At 41.3% G+C, this 22,042-nt stretch overlaps 1 protein-coding gene across 6 annotated transcripts; it reads right to left on the reverse strand.

Moving 5' to 3' along the window:
* Positions 1 to 7,734, reverse strand: LOC117074753 (protein RoBo-1-like). Of its 6 annotated transcripts, XM_033196530.1 has the most exons (8): positions 7,621 to 7,734; positions 4,158 to 4,226; positions 3,860 to 3,950; positions 3,522 to 3,626; positions 2,939 to 3,040; positions 2,891 to 2,899; positions 2,104 to 2,235; positions 1 to 336 (listed from the first exon to the last, which is right to left on the reverse strand). In XM_033196530.1, exons 3-8 carry the CDS (start codon positions 3,930 to 3,932, stop codon positions 146 to 148), a joined length of 612 nt encoding a protein of 203 aa, XP_033052421.1. In that variant the 5' UTR covers positions 3,933 to 3,950; positions 4,158 to 4,226; positions 7,621 to 7,734; the 3' UTR covers positions 1 to 145. The 6 variants fall into 6 exon arrangements, with proteins under 6 accessions (XP_033052421.1, XP_033052418.1, XP_033052415.1 ...); XM_033196527.1 differs by having other exon boundaries at positions 2,891 to 3,040; positions 3,522 to 3,623; XM_033196524.1 differs by having other exon boundaries at positions 2,891 to 3,040.
* Between the last annotated feature and the right edge of the window lie 14,308 nt (positions 7,735 to 22,042).

A 22,042-nucleotide genomic window follows, 5' to 3' on the forward strand; every position in this document is an offset into this window, starting at 1 on the left:
TACTTCTGGATGTATCAACCTTTTAATTCTCTGATGTTGTGGGTAGGCAGTGTTGGGGGAGGGAGACATTTAAGGTCTCCAACTTCTTCAGGTTTATAGAAGTGCTTGGAAATGTCTGTAGATGGCCTTGGAAGTGCCTCAGAGATCAAATCAAGACTTTCAGCAGAAAGAGAGCAGTCAGAATTGATGAGATGATGGACGTCAGCTGAAGGCTTCCATTACTGCTGCCTACACAGTAGGTACGGATTTTTATGTTATTTATCGTCTCCTCATCCTTCAAGTTGCAAGCAGTTTCAGTTGCACAACCCATACCAAATAATAATATGGTGTCATTAACTGCAAAGAGAAGGATCCAGAGGTTAGTCGTGTCCCCCCTCCTCACCCACATCCTCAGGTCAACCTATCTGCATCCTCTGTGGAAGAGAAGGGTGTGCAGAGTGCCCCAGAATCCCTGCCTTCTGCCTTCTGCATGAGAGGCATCGACGGTGGCTCCAGCTCCATCCAGGGACCAAGCCTTACTGCCTTCTGGTCCCAACATCTCTCCAGTTGAGGAGAGACCCTAAAGGGACCTTGCTGTCTCAGATGCATGACTGAGACTGGGGCCTTTGGGTCCTGACTAAGGAAGGGATCGTTGATGTAGGAAAAAAGCTAGAAAGAAGTCAGATCTCATGTGTTTTGCTAAAATACTTCAGTGGTACCTGTCCTCCTCCTTACCTTTGCTTCCTTTGGGGAAACCACAGTGAAATATTGCAAATCTCTCTCAAGATTGTGGCTCTTCTCCCCAGGGCTCTGAGTTTCTTGGGAGATTAGTACTGTGAAATCTCACTGCATGTCTGTGCTATCCACATGGTAAGAGGGAGTAGAGAGACTGCCCACTATCAACAGCTCCAACCCTTTTCTGTGTCCTACCAGACATCATATTTTTCTCAGTCATCTCAACATATCCAGACAAAGGGCCCTTCACCTGCTAGTACCAGACCCTCCTTCAAGATCTTCCTCCCTTCTCCTCCAAAGAAAGCATAACTCGTCTCTTTTCCCACTAAATTCTCTCTCCTGTCATTTAATCAGCTCGTAAAACACCACCAATTCCAGAAAATCTCTTCCAAATGGATCAGAAGAGAACTGACAGTACCTCCATCTCTTTCTACAATCTAGAAAGAGAAAGATTACGGTCGAATGGTATATGTGCCCTTCACCACAAATATACTTCCCTACTCAGGAAAATTACAAATCTTTCTATAGATTCCAGAACAACACCATGCAAAAAGTAAAGGCTTAATCATGGGGTTTGGTAATGGTAATAACGGTAGCGATGATAACCGGAACTGAGGTGCCATCACACCCTTCATTGCCAATGAGCCAAGAGCTCATTTCAGGACATCATAGTGATACATGTCCCCCTCAAGCCTCAGTCCTAGCTATGGGAAGCAATTATGTTCTCTCTTCCCCTCTCTTCCTTTTTCTTTTTTCTCCTTCCAGATGTCTCCCTCCAAACCTTAGAGGGATAACCAAGCATCTGGCCCTGTAGCACACCTTGCTGTGTGTACCAGTCAGCCTCTCAAATAATCCCTAGTGGTTCCCATCTTCTGGTATTTGTGCACTGGCATAGACCTCTCCCAGGCTGTCAGTCTTGATCTGTGTGTGACCAAGAGTGGAAGTGAGGGTGTGTCACTTCTGAGATTAGATTATTAAAAACTATAGTCTCTCTCTCTCTCTCTCTCTCTCTCTCTCTCGTTCTCTCTCTCTCATTGCTTGTTCTGGGAGAAGCCAGCTGATATGTCCAGATGACTCTCAGGCACCTATGAGGATCATAGGAGACAAGCAGAGACCTGCCAACAACCACGTGAACCAGCTTGAAAGCAGACCCTTTATCCAAACGACCACAACCCCTGCTGATACCTTAATGTCCACCTCATGAAAGACCATGAGCCAGGACCATCCAGCTATGCCACATCCAGATTCCTGACACACAAAAACTGTAAAATAACCCTTTGTTGTTTTCAGCTGTAAATTTGGGAGTAACTAGTTATCCAGCAATAATTGGCTAATACACTACGCCCGTTCGGAAAGTGAACACCAAAATGCTTGGGTAAATATCGATACCTGTGCCTATAAAGTTAAGACACTTTGTCTCTTCCCCTTTACAGGCGAGGTCAGTTGGTTGGCAGGTAGCACCATTCTCGTTGTAGCAGGCAGGACAGGTAATGCCATTGGGATCCGAGGACTTCCGAGCCACTGATTGAAGAGAGAAAAAAATGTCTCTTAAGAGATAGGCAGATAAAAGAGTTCATGATTTATCCCCAAGATCATGGTTATTCTAGGATTTCTACACACACACAATTACAACTAGGATGGCATGGGGAGGAGAGAGGAGGATTGTAGGTATTAGATGTTTCCATGTAAAGTAATGAAAAACATTTATTAGGAATTCAGTGTTACTTTCCCTTTTCATGAATCACCCCCTCTCTGCCCTGACTGGAGAAAAATATTTAAATAATGGTAGAGAAGATAATCTGTGGTCTAAAAAGATACGATTGAAGGAGTGAGGAATTAAATAGATGAGGAAGGACAAGTCTTTCAGCTGGAATTGAAGAGAAAATTATTTAAATCTAAAGACTCACATTTAGAGAAAATCCCCAAACCAATCCCTGCCACCCACCGTCACTCAGTCTCCCCCATTCTCACTCAGTCTTCCATGCAGAGAGAGACTGGTGTCTATCCATGATGCTCCACAGGAAGAAGGACAAGCAATTGGCAAGCAATGTCAGTGGGTATCTCAGAAGCAGAAAGATGGGTTGTGGACTGGTTCTTAGAAGGCAGAGGCTAAAATCGATGGACTGGGAGCAGGAGGAGGAAGGGAGGGAGAGCACAGAGCTGAGCTGGTCCTCACCTTGGAAGTCTGCTTTGTTACACTTTTCAGTTTGGCAGCATTGATAGCCATGCCCATATGTGTGGTTATCCCCCAGTGTCACCGAGAAGGCCCGTGGCTCACACTTGCTTGAAGAACAGCCTTTCTGCCGGATAGTATAGGGCGGCAGCCCTGCACAGAACCAAACCCCAAGAATTTTCTCTCTGCGCCAGAGGCAGTGATGCCCAGTGGGCAGCCAGTATTAAAGGATTGCAGGTCCCCACTCCGTGTGTCTTTAGTCTTTCCTCTTCTGCGAAAGACTGCTTTTGCATTGGTCCATTCCATAGAATAAACCAACAGAGGGACAATATGTTAGAATTTGCTAAAAAGGGAGTGTCAGGCCTCAGCGGTCCCCACGAGATTGTATAGGAGCCAGAATCACCGATACCTTTCCCTGGACACCCAGTGTTCACACAGTGCCCCATCCCTGACACCACACTCTCCCAGCCCCATCCTGGCAGGACATTATTTTAGGAAGAAAGGCTAAAAGAGACGATGCATAAAGGAATGAGGAGATACATAAAGTTTCTGAACAAAGTAACCCCCTCACACTAAGCACCTCCTTTGTCTGCCCTGAGTGTCCAGCAGCTTGGGCAGGGTGGCTGGGACTTACCTGTCGTATTAAATTCCTGCTTTTTGCTGAAGCAGCCATGAGAGGAAGCACAAGTTTTCTCCTCGTTACACTGTTGATCACATTGTACACATTTGTAACTCTCTTCTAAAAGGAAATAAATATTGTTCAAACATAATTCAAGAATGAAAACTGTCAAGTCAGAGTTGATGTTTTCAATAGCGAGAGATCCCTGGGAATCAAAGTCCCATGAAACCTGGTCCCTGTGGGGCTGGATGGGTCCTCGGAGGCCACACGGTCCACAGTTGCTCCCTAAGGGACTTTACTGCTATCCTCACCCTTCAGATCTTTGGGAGAAAGGGGCATTTGTTCATTCTTACCCACAGTGCTGGCAACGAAAGCAGCGAGGACACAGACGGTGAGGACACTCTTTAGGCTGGAGAACAGGGACATAATGGCTCCTCTGATACGCTGCAGAAGACCCAGGTGAGAATGAAGGAGTCAGGGGCATGGGCCCAGGCCCCTACGATAGCATGTGCTAGAAAGGTCTGGGCTGTTGCCTCTCAAAGCAAGCACCCCATTAGCTAAGGACACACATTTCTCAGTTTTGAAGTCACCTTCCCACAAAGAACCAGCCACCCTGACACGGGTATTAGCACCCACACTGGAAATGCTCACCTTCAAGTATTTCGGATCTTCTTGTGAAGGGACTGCCCCTGAGATGGAGAGGAAGGCAACTGTCCTCACCTAGAGAGGAATGGAGACTTGGAAAAGGAGCAAAATCCTGAAGATGGGCTCTCCCTACCCCTTTTTTTCGCTTACTTTTATAGCACTCTAATTCAAGTGGCCTAATGATTACGCACTACAGATCAGTATCATCTTGGCACAAAAACAAGTGCAGTAAATTGCACTGGTCTAGGCACTGGATACTGTGAGAACAACTGTTCCTGACCCTCTGATCTCCTCATAGAAAACTCTCTGGGGAAAAAGATTGTTGTGAGTTTAGCAACTAAGTTTTGAAAAGAAAAAGAATTCAGAACAGCTTGTAATTCAGAACCACCCGGTCATATGTTCTTCAACAACCGTTTTAATGTTGGGTCTCGCACAGGCATTTATCGAGCATCCAGCTCCAGAAACAGAGACACAAAATGCAAGGCAGTTGTAGCGGAGATATCGTTGACTGAACTAGACATTGCTGTGGAAGACTGCAAATAATAAATCTCTCATAGAATTAAGTGTCGGGGGGAACTGCCTCTCTTTCAAAGAAACAGCATGCTTCCTTTTTCGAATAATATGAAGTATGAACTCTTAGATAAAAGAGTTTTTGGCCATCAGGAAGCTCAGAGTTGTATTTAATGCCAAACCATGATTTCTCTAATTTCTTCTTCCTGTTCTTCTTGTATGTTGCTATGTTCATCTTTTTGAAGACGACTTGTCACCATTCAAGGGGCAGTGGAGATATTAGTAGGAAGCCCGTCTGTGAAAGAACATGACCTGGGAGAAAGTGGGGGAAAGTGGTCCTCATGGCAGGGGGTCACAGGGGTACTTCACAACACCTCTGGGCCTCTGTTTTGTGAGTTGTAAAGAAGAGTCCAAAGTCTCCCTCCCTGGGTTCTGTGGGGATTAAAGAGATGGTATGTCTCTGGCTTGTAGCTGATATTGTCCAGCTGTTCCTCAATGCTAATTCCCAGGTCTCCTTCTCATGAGATCCATCCCTTCCTTTCTCCTACCAGAATCAACTCTTATGGCATGCTTGTATTTCTCCAGATGAGGAACTGGGAATCTCCCTCTACCCCATTTTCCTTCTCCCTCTGTCTTCATTTTCTTGCTGATCTATTGTGAGGGCATAAGCTCTATCCCAGTCTACTTGTTTGAAATGGGAGACAAGGGAGATAAGATAAACACCTTTATCAGCAAACTTTGAGAATTTCTTATTACAACATATGTCATTCTTCATTGGTATCTATGGACAAGTTGGTATATCTAGCCATAAAAGGCAATAAACCCTCCTGCCAGGCACTGAAATCCTGATTGCACAGTCTGAAAGTTCAGGATGTTGTGGTTATTTTCTACAGTGGGCAGGCAGGAGCTTCCTGGGGTCTCCTTCGGCTGAGTGTCGAAGAAGAAGGTGTCAGGCCTGCAGGAGAGGAGAAACAGGGCTGTGCAGGTGCCTTGGAGGCCAAGGTGTGGAGGAGCAGGAGAGGGACAGGCCCAGGACAGGTATAGAGGTCCGCAGGGCCTCACTGGAATCTCTGCAAAGGCACAGCACGATGCCGAGAAGTGAGGCAGCAAACGTAGCAGGTTCTTGTTTATTGAACAAAGTCGATAAAGAATTGCAGAGGAGACCGAAACATGCGCTCAGAGAAGGCCAGAGGACCCACCAACCCCTCAGACGTAGTTAGGGTAGAAGATGCCCTTCAAAACTGGTGGGAAATGCCAGCTTCCATTCCAGACAGAACTCTGCTCAGGCCCCACAAAATGACAGAGCCAGGACTTGCTAGACAGATTCTGGCATTCCTTCTAGACATTCTGTCATCAATTCTCCTTTCAAAGAAGATGTGCAGACTTCCCCAACCTAGGAAGGAATCCCAGACTCCCTGACTTGTGGAATGTCATAAGCCGTCTCCCCCACCACCAGCCTGTCCCACCCCACCTGCCTTGAAACTCATCTTGCAGGGGTTGGAGGAAAAGCCTGCAAAACTCCTGCAATAACATGATGCGACGACTCAGCAGGAACCAGGGCCCCACCGCTTTCACCGCGTGGCCTTCTTGAAGGCAGGTTTTCAGGAAATGGCAAAGATTTATTTTATACTCTGAAATTCAGGTTTCATTTTCTATAACCTTAAACCAACCCAGACAGAGACAAATACATGTGATACCCAACCAAGGATAACCTGCAGCCTCATTCCAACTTTCTCCATCATAACCTCAAGCTAACAGATAAAAATGTTGTCTCTTGCTTTCTTTAAAAAGAGGGAAAAGATCGTTTTGCAGTGAGAATAGGCTTTGGAGTGAATCCTGTCTCTGGCTCTGCCACAGAGCACTGTGTGAACCTGGACACACTGTTCCACTCGTCTGAGCCTTGGTTTCAGGAATGTGCAGGGAAGATGGCAGTGCCTGCTTCTCAGGATGGAAATGGAGACAGCATGTGTGTGACACGCCTGTTGCAGTGCAGGCACATAGCAGTGGACCTCCCTTGTCCATACTAGCAACATGTGCAAAAATAGGCAAGAGTTTGTGGTTGGTGGAACAAGGTCAGTGGGGCCAGTCAACCTGTTGCAATGCTCTGCATGTGCCAACGTGGAAGTGAACATCTGCTAGCAACAATGTAAGGTGTGTGCACATCTTGCGTTTTTCCTCCACCACCTCACCTGAGGAGACGTCTCACAGGGTGACTGAATGTCCAGAAGCCCCCAGAGGCTTGGACCCCCAGATTGGAGACTCCCCACAGAGTCCTTAGTATGGTTGTATAGAAAGAAGGGTAGCATCTTCATTTTTACTACCTTCTATCTGAAACGTAGCCTTTCCTTCCATGATAAATGGAGCCCACAAACCACAGCAAATCTACCCACCAGTAGTCATCATCGAGGTTTTCTTATGACGTGGCGTCTGCAGATGTCTGAACGTATTCTTTGCCTTCATCAGCTGCTCTAGGCTACCTCCTTATCAGTCCCACTGACAGGTCCTGCTATCTGGTACTATCCCACATGTTAGGGGAAATTTATGACTGTATTTTAGTATAATGATAATCCCGTGTGATTGAATTTGTTTAATGAGAAGGGGTTCTTGGATCCACAGCCTGCCACATTCCCATGGCAGACATGGTTTCTACCCCACTTCTGAAAACAGCAAAATCAGCCTCTCCCTCCCAGAACAGTGCTCTGTCCCTCTGCCCATGCAGAAAGTATGGCCCATGCTATACATTTTATGATTATTTTCTTTCCTTGGCCCATTAAACCTCTCCCCTTTTTCCTAATAATACTTACCCGTGAACTCTGACCAGCTGAGGTGGCTAGAAATAAGGATAGTTTCTGGCACAGGAATTTCAGGCCAGGAAGCCACACTTACAGTGTAGTCTTGGTTAAAATTTTGCAAGTTAAGTCCAACTACCTGCTGCAATGCAGCGATGCTGGATGCCTACCTGGGCTGGCTGTCAGCGTGGCCTGGAGCCTGAAGGGCAGACTGGGGTCCGTGAGGAGGGATAGGCAGAAGGAACTCTTTTGCCACTGCTGGTAGAAAGCCAGGGTCTGCATCTCTTATATCACATGGAGAATAGAATGTAACAGTTATTAAATTTGGGACCGCCCACCTCTGTGCCAACTTCCTACTTCCCCAAGCAGGTCCTCAGCAAACTGTGGCCCAGGGAGCACAGACCTGGGCTTACCTGTTGTTACTGTGGCAAAGCTGCCAGCGGCCCACCTGGGGACACCATTCCTGCAGAAACACAGAAGAGAGTCCAAGACACTTATCGGGCACACGGGGATTCACTGTCTATCACCTCCCACACCTTCCAGCTTCAGAACCATCCCACAGATCTCCTTGCGAGCATCCCGCTCTCTCAGGGCAGCGGAGATCATTCTTGGAACCAGAAACAACATTCTGCTCCATATTCCAGATGAAAGCACTCCCCAGGGGAGCACCATGGCCACCCTCCCTCAGCCCAGCTCCCGGGCTCGGTTCTGAGAGAGGCACACTCTCTGTTCTCCCAGTTAGACAAAGATTGTCTTCTGCACCAAATTCTACTTCAGGCTCTCTCTCAGCTCTCTTCTCAACTAGGCCTTGATTTTTGGGCTTCCATGTGGTTCTACCTTGTCCAATTTTAGCAAGAATCCTGTGATTCTGGGTGGGTGAAGGGTACTGAGAGCAGGATGCAGGAGCTGGGAGTGTAGAGACAGAAGAGCCAGGCCCAGGTGGAGTGCCCTGGGGGCCTGCAGAATGCCTGGCCCTGCCTCCACTGTCCTCACTAACCTGCCATTCTAGCCTTTATTATGTTATAACCCCTGGCATAGCATAGGAGGCCTCATCTGAAGGTCTGAACAACTGCCAGTTATCCTCATCAATTGAAACCCAAGTATCCAAGTATCAGCAGGTCACAGGCAGGCCAAGGCAGGAAGCAGTTTCACTCTGGAGAGGTTTCATTTTTACTTACCAACTGCAAGTCTTCTGTAAGAACTCTTTGTCTAGCCCTTTGACCATTCATATATTAACATCTTAACATTTTTTCCTTAACATTTGATGACAGTCATACATATATATAAAACTTATGTATATGAACTTACATATGTATATAAAACATGTATGTAAACATATACTATAACTTCTATATAAAGATATCCATTTTTATCACATTTATTGTTATTTGGTTCAAGGTCTATCATTTAACATTCAATTTGGGGGATCTTTGTTCTGGTTAAAATGCCATTAATTTTGATATAAGCAAATCTTGTAGCTTTTCCTACCTGTGAGCTCCATGGGATAAGATTTCCATCTGCTTTGTTCACTCTTGCATCTTTAACAAATGTGATGCTGATACTTAATAGGTGTTTGATAATTTTTGTTGGTGAATGATTCTTCATCTAATAATGGCAATGTTCTATTATTTGAGGCTTTCTGTGTAACTCTTCAAACATGGAAAACAACATGGAGTACTATGTGGTGATAGATTTCGACTTTATGGGCCACATTTATTGATTTTAGACTTTTAATAGAAATCCGCTGTCAAAAAATTAACCAGGCATGGTGGCGGATGCCTGTAATCCCAGCTACTCAGGAGGCTGAGAATCGCTTGAGGCCGGGCGCAGTGGCTCAAGCCTGTAATCCTAGCACTTTGGGAGGCCGAGACGGGCGGATCACGAGGTCAGGAGATCGAGAATTGCTTGAACCCGGGAGGTGGAGGTTGCAGTGAGCCAAGGTCATGTCACAGAACTCCAGCCTGGACAAGAACAGTGAAACTGTCGAAAGAAGAAAAGAAGGAAAGGGAAAGGGAAAGGGAAAGCAAAAGGAAGGAAAGGAAAGGAAAGGAAGGAAAAAGGAAAGGAAAGGAGAATCACCTGTCAAACCCCAAAGACTAATGAGCCAATGTGCCATAGTCAACATAAAGTTTTTATTTCAGCTAAAACCACTGAGAAGATGAACAGGTCATGTGGAATCAGCCACACTCCTCATCTCCTCAAATTCTGGAGCATCTTCTGTCCCTAGAAATGTGTGCAGGCAAGAGATTACAGGCTCGTTTTTTATTCATTATCACCCTCCCAAATGTAAAGCAATAGGCAACTATTCTGCAGCTTCTCCTCAGTCAGCACAAAAAAACACTTTCAAAATTCCATTCTCTGACCTGGAACTTCACCAACTGGGTGTCCCCAATCTCTGAATTTTCACCTCCTCTAGACATTCCTGATTATTGTGTAGAAATAGAACATATTTGGCAGCTCATGTACCCAACTTTTACACATGTGGTTAGACTAACAGAAGCATGTAAACTAAGCATTATTGGTTGTTATGACTGAATGTTGCCCCTAACAGTGTACACATTGAAGACCTAACCCCCAGGACCTCCGGATGTGACTGTACTTGTGTTACTGGAAGGAGGAGCTTGAGTGAGTTGTCCAGGTCCTTGGCATTTTGAACAAAGAATTTGGACGAAGCGCACAAAGCAACAAAGGAATGAAACACAGGAACAAAGTAGCAAAAGCAGGGATTAAAGCCAGAAAGCACTCCACAGGGTGGACTGGGTCCCAGCAAGCCACTCAGGGACCCAGTTACCAAGTTTCCTGGGCTTCGTGGGTTACCCCTTATCTGGATGAAGGATTTGATCTGTGGCTAACTGAAGGCTGAGGTGAGCTGGTAACCTGTGCAGACGAAGGGGTGGTCCCTGCTTGGCCCTCAGCAGTTCAAGGCACTCTCCCTTTGGCTGTAAGCCCTGGTGGGGAGGGAGGCATGGTAGGGAGCACAGCCTTTGATCCTTCGTTATCGGTGTGGGAAGATGGGCTTTTCCTTTCGGTTTAGCTGTAGGAAGTTTGAGTTCGTTGGCCTTAGGGGCCTCCAGACCCAGGTGTTTTCCTTTGGACCCAGCGTTAGGAAATAATCATGAATTGGCCTCAGATTCCTTGCCCCCAGACCTTGGAGCTCTTCCTTGATTTGGCATGAATTGGCATGAAGTTCCCTGCCTCCAGACCCTGTTTATTCTCCTGCCCCAGATCCTGTTCTCCTGCCTCATTTGGAGATAGGGTCTTTACAGGATAATTACGTTATAGTGAGGTTATTAGTGTGGGCCCTAATTCAATATGTTGACAAAAAGATTATACATGTTGTTATGTTGTTATGTTATCATAAACATTTGTGTACAAGTTTTTGTGTTTACGTGTTTTCAGATATCTGGGGTATATACCTACAAGTGGAACTTCTGAATAAGATGGTAGCTCTATGTTTAACTTTTTGTAAAATTGCCAGTGTCTTACAAAGTGGCCACATTATTTTACATTTGTTATTGTCTTTTTTATTGTAGCCATCCCAGTATTGGGCCCCAGGACAAGATGTACTCTGGTGGTGGCTCCAGTCCCATTCCTGAACCCAGCATAAATTCTTTCTCTGGAATAATAAGGTTATATGGACTCTAGGCAGCACCTGATACTGCACTTAGGGACTGTGAGCAACCTCGGGCTGTGAGGTATAAAGTATCAACTCATTGTGGGTTTTTTTGGTATCTTTTTTCTTTTGTTTTTGAGACAGGGTCTTGCTCTGTCACCCAAGCTGGAGGGCAGTGGTGCAGTCACAGCTCATTGTAACCTCAATCTCTTGGGTTCAAGCGGTCCTCCTGCCTCAACCTCCCAAACAGCTGGGCCTACAGGCACACACCAGCACTCCTGGCTAATCTCATCGTGGTTTTGATTTGCATTTCCGTGGTGGCTAATGATGTTGAGCATATTTTTATGGGCTTGTTGGCCATTTGTATATTTTCTTTGGAAATGTGACAGTCTTTTGTTACCTTTCCTTTTTACTTTTAATGGCTAAACACGATCTTTTCCCTTTTTGAGCTATTTAAGAAAAGCAGCACCTTAAAATAACATATCAACCATTAGATGAAGCTGTGGTCCAGATAACTCTCCTTTGCTGATTCTGTTCTTTGCACTCAGAAGTGCCAGTGTTCATGAAGACCTGCAGTCCCCACATGATGAGAGGCAAAAACAGGAGAATTATTAGTTTAGGTCACATTGAACACTGAGTTTTGTGGTGGGTGGTTTTTGTCTTATTTAGGGAAGTTTAAAACAATACATATTTCATCCTACTGACAGAGTTAAGCTTGCTTCATCTGCCTAGTGTCCTGAAGAAATTTCACAAGAGGTTATGAGAAAATGTAGTTTCAAAACCAGCAATGGCAGCAATATCCACAGCCGGTTATAGATATTTTATAAGCTTTTCTGTCTGAAAACCAGTTTCTAAAAATGAATTGGTTGCAAAATCATATGTATTTTAAAGAGAATGATAATTATATGGGGCAGTAGAAGAAAAGCTGGAAAAAGAACACAAGCAAACTTGAATGTTGATGCAATTTCATGCTGCTCTTCATGTATGTCTTTATATCTTATAAAGACAAATAGGGAGGTAAAAATAGGGAGATAATCAAAAATGTACATAATTGAGTGAAAATTAAGCATAAGCACAATTATTTAATGTGTAGAGTTTGTTTTTGAGATTGCAAAAATGTTTCAGAGATGAATAGTAGAGGTGGTTACATCACATGGTGAATGTACTTAATGACACTAAATTATACACTTGAAAATGGTTTCAATGGTAAATTTTATGTTGTATATATTTTGCCACAATAAAAAGATTTTTTAAGAGTCAGTAGCTCAAAAGAAGAGATAGAGATCAAATGGCTAACTAGAGGTGCCTAGCACTCACCTTTTCCACAAAGAAGAACCAAAGTAACAAATAGATAACCACACATTGACTAGAATGTGTAAGGAAGAACACTGGAATTCAGCAGATAGTGTTCAAATTCAAAGAAAAGAAACTTTGTGGCACAAAAACTCAGGATGGCAGCATAGAGAGGTAAGCAATGCAGCCTACCGAGATGTGCTTGGAGCCAGGAGGGACTCCCTCCCCATTGTGGAGAAAAGGTTAGCAGGAGGTCCCCAGAAATCTACATTCCCACCAGACACCTGCAGTCCTAGCTACAGGAGAGCCCTCAGCCCTCACAGTCCCTTAGTCTAGTATAGGGTACTGCCTAGAGTCCACATGACTCTACTACTCCAGAGAGAGAATTTATGCTGGATTCCCCCAATGCCCCAGGACCCAGGGCTGCAGCATGGCACCATTTTGGGAGTGGAGCCATCACCAGAGTACATCCTGTCCAGGGGCCCAATTGCTCCTTCATCTCCATCCCTGGGGTCTCATCCACATCCCACCACAGGTATCCAGAGTGCTGCTGCATAAAGACACAACTTAGATCTATTATAGCAGTGCAGCTGTGACCCTGGCACCTGAGCCTATGCAGCCCCTTATACCCCGTGGAGCCAGAAGATTGGTGTGTGTGCTCCCCAGACCCTGAAAGCCACCTGCCCGGGCTTTTGCTGCTTCTGATGGAGAACACATCCACTCTAGTGGTAGTGTCATCCCACACCTGCACATACTGCCCAAGGGCCAAAGGAATGGCCTGCCTAGAGCCTGCCACCAGCAACACCAGCACCCATGAATGCCACCCTTGGGATAAAGACTGACAGTAAAGGGATGGAAAATAATAATCCATGCAAATGAAAATCAAAAGCATCCAAGAATAGCTAATATTTATGTCAGACAAAATAGATTTAAAGTCAAAAAACATAAAAACAGACAAAGAAAATCATTAAATAATGATGAAGAAATAAATTTAGCAAGAAGGTATAACAATTATATACACACCCAACACTGGAGCAACAATGTAAAGCAAATACAATTAGAGCTAAAGGGAGAGATAGACCCCTGATGTAATAATAGTTAGAGACTTTGTGAAAGGAAAATAAATCTTGAGGCCCCAAAATCACTAAGCTAAAGGGAAAAGTCAAGCTGGGAACTGCTTAGGGCAAACCTGCCTCTTATTCTATTCAGTCACCCCTCTGCTCACAGAGATAAATGCATATCTGATTGCATTTGGTCTTTGGAGAGGCTAGTCAGAAACTCAAAAGAATGTAACCATTTGTCTTTATCTACCTATGGCCTGGGAGCTCCCTCCCTGCTTCAAGTTGTCCCATCTTTGCTTTGAGTTGTCCTGTCTTTCCAGACTGAACCAATGTTCATCTTACATATGTTAATTGATGTCTCATGTCTCCCTAAAATGTATAAAACCAAACTGTGCTTTGAGCACCTTGGGCACATATCCTCAGGACCTCCTGAGGCTGTGTCATGGGTGTGCATCCTCAACCTTGGCAAATGAACTTTTTAAATTAACTGAGACCTGTCTCAGATATTCAGGATTCACATTTTGTTAACCATGAAGGGATTCTGAATGGAGATGCCCTTTGACCTTTGACAAATCTCCTATTGGTGCTTGGTACCAGCATGAGCTAACTTTATGGCTCAAACTAATAGGACAATTGGCTGAGGTCTGGGAGCACCCCCTCCAGATGATACAGGGGCTAGAAGGAAATTATTTAGGCAGTTAATGAGGGTAAGAGAGTCCTCAGCAAGGTTTCCCTTTTAATAAAAAGCAGACCGCAAATCATTTCTTTTCTAACAAAGAGCAACCTGAAAAATCAAGCTGCAGACATAGAAAAGCAAGCTAGAAGCTTGCATGGGTGAATGCTGGCAGTTGTACCAGTAGGAAAAGGCTACCTGGGGGCCAGGCATGTTCAACATGGAGGCTCCATCTTCCCTTTTCTTTGTCAACCACATGTACAGTAAAGGAACAGACAACGTGGTGCCTGCCAGGTAGAGGACCCATCTGCACAATAAAAGATTAGAATGGGGCAACCAGCTTCTTTGTGTACTATGTAAATGGCACACCTGCTCCTACCAATCTCTCATCCCCTGTGTAAATCACACTATGCCTTCTCGGCTAGCTAATCCTTAAAACCACGTGCATTTCATCATGAAACCGGAAGACCCACTTGGAACCCCTTCTCTCTCTGGAGAGAGTTTTTTTCTTTCTCTAGCCTATTAAACTTCCACACTTAACCTCACTCTAATGTGTTCATGTCCTTGATTTCCTTGGTGTCAGGCAACAAACCTCAGGTATTACCCCAGGCAAACAATACTACTTCACAGAGAATACCTGATCTCCCAAAATTTGGTTAAGATCTAAAGTTTATTTTGCTCTACAACTCCACTTTTTGAAGTTTTACTTGCTTCCAACAAAGAAGGCAAGATTTCTTGTTTCCATGATGATGGAAGGCAGGTAATTCCTCTATGGAGTTTGAGCTCGCTCCCAACAGGGAAGATGAGTTTGAGTTTTTTTCCTGACTCTAGGGTGGTAGAAGGTGTCTTCAGTCCAAGACCCATCCCTAAGTAAGTTAACAACCAGCTGTTCTTAATTTCTCTTTACCATTAGAATGCCCAGTAATCATATTGTTGGGGATTCTTATTGTTTGTTCCAGACTTTCTTCCATCAGATTTGACCAACTCTACCTGACTTGGTCAAATCTGAGTGAGAATTTCAAATTATGGGTAACAGAGCCTCTCTAATTTGGCTAAAATTCCTCTCCACTGCAAAAGAAGGGAGAAAAAAACAAACAAACACATGCTTGGTTTCTGAGCGTGCTTCCTGTCTTAAAAAACAAATATTTTTTCATTTACTTTTCTTTCACACTATACCTCCCTCCCCCTTTGCCATATGCAGTACTACAAAATCTAGAGAAGACTTCTAGTGACTCAAACCCCTTTAAAGAATTCAGAACAAAGGCACCATTCACCCCTTTGGGCGTATTTTTTGGTAAGAAGCTTAAAGAGAAATAATTTTATATGAGAAAGAATCTTGTATGGTATATTTAGTCCTAGAATAAAATTACTGGTTGTTTAAGAAAGAGGGATATTCAGGACAAAAAAAAAAAAAAAAAGAATCAGAATGTTCAAGCATGTCGTGAATGGTCTGCATAAGTCAAAGTAAGAGAATTTATTTTTAAAAAAACTGTTACATGATCAAGTTGTCTATTAATTAAAAGAAAATTATAATAGTCTATCTAGAGATTGGGCTTGATGTAAAAAAAGAAAACACACACTAATTGTTAGAATAATAAATTTTTCTTAGGGGACTGATTTACTCTCAATTATAAAAGATTTTAATTTTTTTAACCAAAAGTTCAAATTGTATTGCATCTTGCCATTTTTGGTTCATCATGAAACCAGAAGACCCACTTGGAACCCCTTATCTCTCTGGAGAGTTTTTTCTTTCTCTAGCCTATTAAACTTCCACACTTAACTTCACTCTGGTGTGTTCGTGTCCTTGATTTCCTTGGTGTCAGGCAACAAACCTCAGGTATTACCCCAGACAAACAATACTGCTTCACAGAGAATACCTGATCTCCCAAAATTTGGTTAAGATCTAAAGTTTATTTTGCTTTAAAATACTATTACTATTTCTCACTTTTAAAGGGAATACTATTACTATTTCTCACCCTTTAAAAGTGAGAAATAGTAATGCTCTCCAGCTCATTTTTTAACTTATATAAGTTCTTTTCCTCAAGTTCTGTTTGTTGCAGCCTGATGATAACAATGTTTTCCTAAAGGTCTAAAGGAAATGTTTTCTTCCAACATAATATTGTATGCACTGCAGGTCTTTTCTTTTGCCTCTTGGTAATTGTCATAAGAGATTTTAGGGTTTATCAAAACAATTCCTATGCCATTATTATTATTATTTTTTGTTTGCTTGGAAAAACTGAAATTAAAATAATTTTTTTTATTTAAGGTTATTACATTTGTGAGTCTTTCTGTATGGGCTTTTAGAGTCATTGTGACATTGAGTAACAGGGCTTTGACTCCTGGGTCTAAAAAGGACACCAAGTTCTGCTAAATCTTAAACCCTGACAGCAGTTAAAGCCTCATCTTCAGGCCTGGTAAAAGAAGCCAATCAAAATAAACTGCAATCCAGAGACACAAGGCCAGAAATTAAAGCTATTCAGCTCCTTAAGGCCCAGGGTCTATCATGGAAGAGATGGGCATGTGAGATTGTAAGTGGTGATTTGAAAGATATAACAAGTTCAGTTTTTCTATAAATTAATCCTTAATTTGTCAAAGTCACACTGATGCAAGACCGGCATGTGGCCCGCTGTGTCAGATTAACAAAGTTTTCCTGAAGCATTAACTGACTCTTTAATAAAGGTTATAAATGTTATAAAAGACTTATGGAAGTTATATCTTATGATCAAGACTAAAATTTTATAGATTGCTTATAAAATTTTAAGAAATAAATTTAATTGGCTTAATGCTACTTTTATTAGGGCTTACTATTTCGGAAATTGAGTCTCCTCTCTCAAAGAATGAAGATTTTCACCTTTTTTTGAAATCCTTGAGTTATCACTTTGGTCAAATGAATGACTTATTTTACAATGACCTTTAATATCAAGTGTTTTAAATTTTTGATATTGGACAAACTTTCCAAAATCAACATATAAATTATGTCTTTTTCTGACTTAATCCTTTAAGATGTTAGGTTCCCTAAAGTTTAAAAATGACAAAATTTGACATATTTGGAATAAACTATAAGCATTATATATATTATATATAAGCATTATATATATAAATAAAATATAGGAAACATTGTCAAATATAAAATGGTATTTAAATTTCTTTGACCTACATTTGTATAAATATGTTATTGGTATGTATTCCAAAATTACGGAAAACTCCTGTAATTCTGATATGAATTAGTGTACATTATTAGTAATAATTATAATTGTTATGTTAAATTATCACGTGCCACAAAGGTAACAACTTACCTTGTCTATTGTGTCTTTGACTATGGCTGCCCTAAAACGTTTTGTCATCCATGGACAATTGTCTTGTTTTTGTCCTCTTTAAAAAGTGGTTTTAAAATCAGCTATAAAATTCTACCATCCTGGCGAACACGGTGAAACCCCGTCTCTACTAAAAAAAAAAATACAAAAAAACTAGCCGGGCGAGGCGGCGGGCGCCTGTAGTCCCAGCTACTCGGGAGGCTGAGGCAGGAGAATGGCATAAACCCGGGAGGCGGAGCTTGCAGTGAGCTGAGATCCGGCCACTGCACTCCAGTCCGGGCGACAGAGCGAGACTCTGCCTCAAAAAAATAAAAAATAAAAAAAATAAAAAATAAAAAAAAAAAAAATTCTAACAGGTGCTCTTGCATACAAGTTTCTGATAACTTTGGAGATTGTGACATCAGAATAGAAGAAAAACATTTAGGACTTATGGAGAACTGAAATGTTCATGACTGTCAAGCAGAACAGGAATTAACTACACGGGGTGAACTAATAGAAGACTAAAGTAATCTTTTTGACTTGTGCTTAAAATGTTGCTCATTCTTTTTTTTATTTTTTCAGTGGCAAAGAAACTTTTCTTTTGAGCTACTGACAGCTTTTAACAATTTAGTATACTCCTATGAACAAAATTTAGAATATATTTGTTTCTCTTTACCTGATTTATCCAGAATTTGGAAACTATTTTTGAGTATCTTTAACTCATGTCAATACAGTTATTTGCATAAGTGCATAAGAATCTGTTTTTATTTATAACAGGACACAATAACAGAAACTGGTTATTTTATGAAGGCTTTGGCTGGAATGGTGTGCTTTCCTTTAAGGAATCAAACTTGACTTATGGAGCCAATAAAAGCTACTTGGGAAAACTGGCCTCTTACCTTGTCTACACAGTCCCTGTACAGGATTCCTGACCTGTGGTAAATAAAGCATGTCACTTTCTGACAGGCCCAGGAGCCCCAAGTTTATCTTGGAATCTCAAGAGTAAAAGAATTCACCCAACTCATAGGTACTTGATGCTACAAACCCACGGCTGGGCTTGGCTTTAAAAAAGTCTTATTTGAGACTCCTTCTATGGAACAAAGTTCCATCAAAGCCAACTTAAAAGCCTGTGTAAAAAAAAAAAAAATTATTCTTGCTGCACTTTATACAAATAATTAGGCCAAGTATAATAAAGCAAATTAATCCTACCATGATTTGTCTTTAGTAAAAGTGGGAAACTGGAGAGAGAAAAATTATATTTCAAAAACTATAGTACAACTGTTGTTAGAGTCTAGTCTTGCCTAATGTTTTTCCATGTTTATTATTTTCTACAATTAAGACTGAATTCTAATGTTTCTGGGCTATAAGTCTTCAAAATGCTTTCAATTTTTTTCTTCTTTTTCCCCCATTTTTCCTAATTTAGAGTCACTGAAAACTAAGCTGTACTTTCATAAAGCCCTGTGAACTGAAGCTAGACAAGTTAAACTTTAGAAGAAAATAACAGTGACCTATTTGCATTCATAACCCACTTTCATACCTGCAGACTAACATATAGACTTCAGAGTAATATGGTCTATATCAATTTTCCATGATTGTTCTTTTGTTGTTGTTTTTCTCCCTTTCTCTCCCTATTTTCCCTTCATAGAACATGAGACTTCACAATCTGCCAAAAATGAATATTCCTAATAACTCAGGACCTACCCATCTAAGAATAAACCATCCTAGCCATGAGAGATCAGACAAAACCTGAGGACAAAGACCATTCTCTTCTAATGTGCTTTCTACAAAAGATTTTGAGAAATAAAAGGAAGAAAATGTGAAAGGAAAATAAATCTAAATGTGATAGGAAAATAAATCTAAATGTGAAAAAATAAATCTAAATGTGAAAGGAAAATAAAATCTAAATGTGAAAGGAAAATAAATCTTGAGGCTGCAAAATCACTAAGCTGGAAACTGCTTAGGGCAAACCTGCCTTCCATTCAATTCGAAGTCACCCTCTTCTCACTGAGATAAATGCATATCTGATTGCCTCCTTTTGAGAGGCTATTCAGAAACCCAAAAGAATGCAACCTTTTGTCTCTTATCTGCCCATGACCTGGAGGCTCCCTCCATGATTTGAGTTGTCCTGCCTTTTCAGACCAAACCAATGTTTCATCTTACATATGCTGAATGATGTCTCATGTCTCCCTAAAATGTATAAAACCAAACTGCTTGACCACCTTGGGCACATGTTGTCAGGACCTCCTGAGGCTGTGTCATAGGTGTGCATCCTCAGCTTTGGCAAAATACACTTTCTAAATTAACTAAGACCTGTCCCAGATATTCAGGGTTCACAACTTCAACACTTCACTTTCATCACTGTAAAAATTAAGCAGAAAGTCAACAAAAAAAAATCAGATTTGAACTACACCATAGACCAAATGGACGTAACAGACATTAACAGAACTTTTTATCCAACATCTGCAAAATACACATTCTTCTCATCAGCACATAGAACATTCTCCAGGATAGACCATAGGTTAGGCCACAAAATAAAACTCAACACTTTTAAAAAATCAAAACCATATCAAGTATCTTCTCAGATCACAAAGGAACAAAACTAGAAATCAACATAAAAAAAATTTTGGAATCTGTAAAAACACATCAAAAAAGTAAAAAGATTTCAATTACACAATCTAACAATTCACCTCAAGGAACTAGAAAAGGAATAACCAACCAATCCAAATATGAGTAGTAGGAAATAAATAATAAGGATCAGAGTAGAACTAAACAAAATAGAACTAAACAAAATAGAGACAAAAACAAACAATACAACAAAATAAAAAGTTTAATTTTTTTGAAATAGCAAACAAAATCAACAAGCCATTTTCTAGAGTAACTAAGAAAGAAAAGAGACTGGGCATGTTGGCTCATGCTTGTAATCTCAGCACTTTGGGAGGCCAAAGTGAAAGGATTGCTTGAAGCCAGGATTTCAAGACCAGCTTAGGCAGTAAAGTAAGACATCCATCTTTGCAAAAAAAATTTTAATCAGCAAGGCATGGTGGCTCATGCCTCTAGTCCCAGCTATTCAGGAGGCTGAGGTGGGGTTCAAGGCTGCAGTGAGAAATGATTGAACCACTGTACTCCCGCCTGAAAAACAGTGAGAACCCATCTTAAAAAAAAAAAAGAAAAGAAAAGAAATAGAAGAACCAAGTAAATAAAAACAAATAAAAAAGAAGACGTTACAACTGATACCACAACTGAACTACAAATGATCATTAGAGACTATTATGAACAACTACATGCCAACAAATTGAAAGGCCTAGAAGAAATGGATAGATTTTTGGACACATATAAGCTTCCAAAATTGAACCATGATGAAACAGAAAGCTAGAACAGACTGACAATAAGTAATGAGACCAATGCAGTAATTAAAAGTTTCCGATCGAAGTAGGAGGATTGCTTGAGCCCAGAAGTTCAAGTCTGCCAAGGGCTACAATCATGCTACTGCATTGCAGCCTGGATGACAGGGCAAGATCCTGTCTCTATTTTTTATAAAAGAAATCCCATCAAAGAACTCAGGACTGAATGACTTCACTGTTCAGTTCTACCAAATTTTAAAGAAAAACTGATGTAGTTCTTCTCCAACTATTTCAAAAAACTGATGAGAAAAAAAATCTTTACTAACTCATTCTACGAAGTCAGCATTACACTGATACCAAAACCAGAAAAGGACACATGCACACACACACACACACACACACCCCTCAAAGAAAACCACAGGCTGATATCCGTCATACAGAAATGGATCGACATATGCAAATCAATAAATGTGATATATCACATCAACAGAATGAAAATCCATATGATCATCTCAATAGACACAGAAAAAACATCTGATAAAATTCAACATTTCTTCATGATAAAACCTCTAAACAAATATGATACAGAAGGAACACACCCCAATACAATGTCTATATATGACAAATCAACAACTAACATCATATTGAACAGGAAAAAGCTTTTTCTCTAAGAACTGGAACAAGACAAGAATACCTACTTTCACCATTCTTATTCAACATACTACTGAAAGTTCTAGCTAATCAGGCAAGAGAAAGAAATAAAGGCACACAAATTGGAAAAGAAGAAATCAAATTGTCCCTCTGCAGATAATGTGATCTTGTATGTAAAATAAATAAATAAATAAATAAAAAGAACTCTGCAAAAACCCCTTAGAACTGATAAATTCAGTAAAGTTGCTGAATACAAAATCAACATACAAAAATCAGTAGCATTTTTATACACCCAATAACTAACTAGATGAAAAAATCAAGAAAGCACCCTCTTTTCCAATAACTACAAAAGAAATAAAATGCCTAGGAGCAAATTTAACCCAGGAGGTGGAAGATCTCCACAGTGAAAACTACAAAGCACTGAAAGAAATTGAAAAGGACACACACATACACAAAATGAAAAGGGATTCAACACTCCTAAATTGGAAGAATTGATATTGTTCCAATTTGGGAACAATACCCAAAACAACCTACAGATTGAAAAACACTAATGGCATTCCTCACAGAAACCGAAAACACAATCTTAAAATTTGTATGAAACCATAAAAGATCTTGAATAGCCAAAGCAATACTGAGTAAAAAGAACAAAGCTGTAGGCATCACACAC

The sequence above is a fragment of the Trachypithecus francoisi genome, unplaced genomic scaffold (assembly GCF_009764315.1).
Source record: "Trachypithecus francoisi isolate TF-2019V2 unplaced genomic scaffold, Tfra_2.0 Lachesis_group5, whole genome shotgun sequence".
NCBI lineage: Eukaryota > Metazoa > Chordata > Mammalia > Primates > Cercopithecidae > Trachypithecus > Trachypithecus francoisi.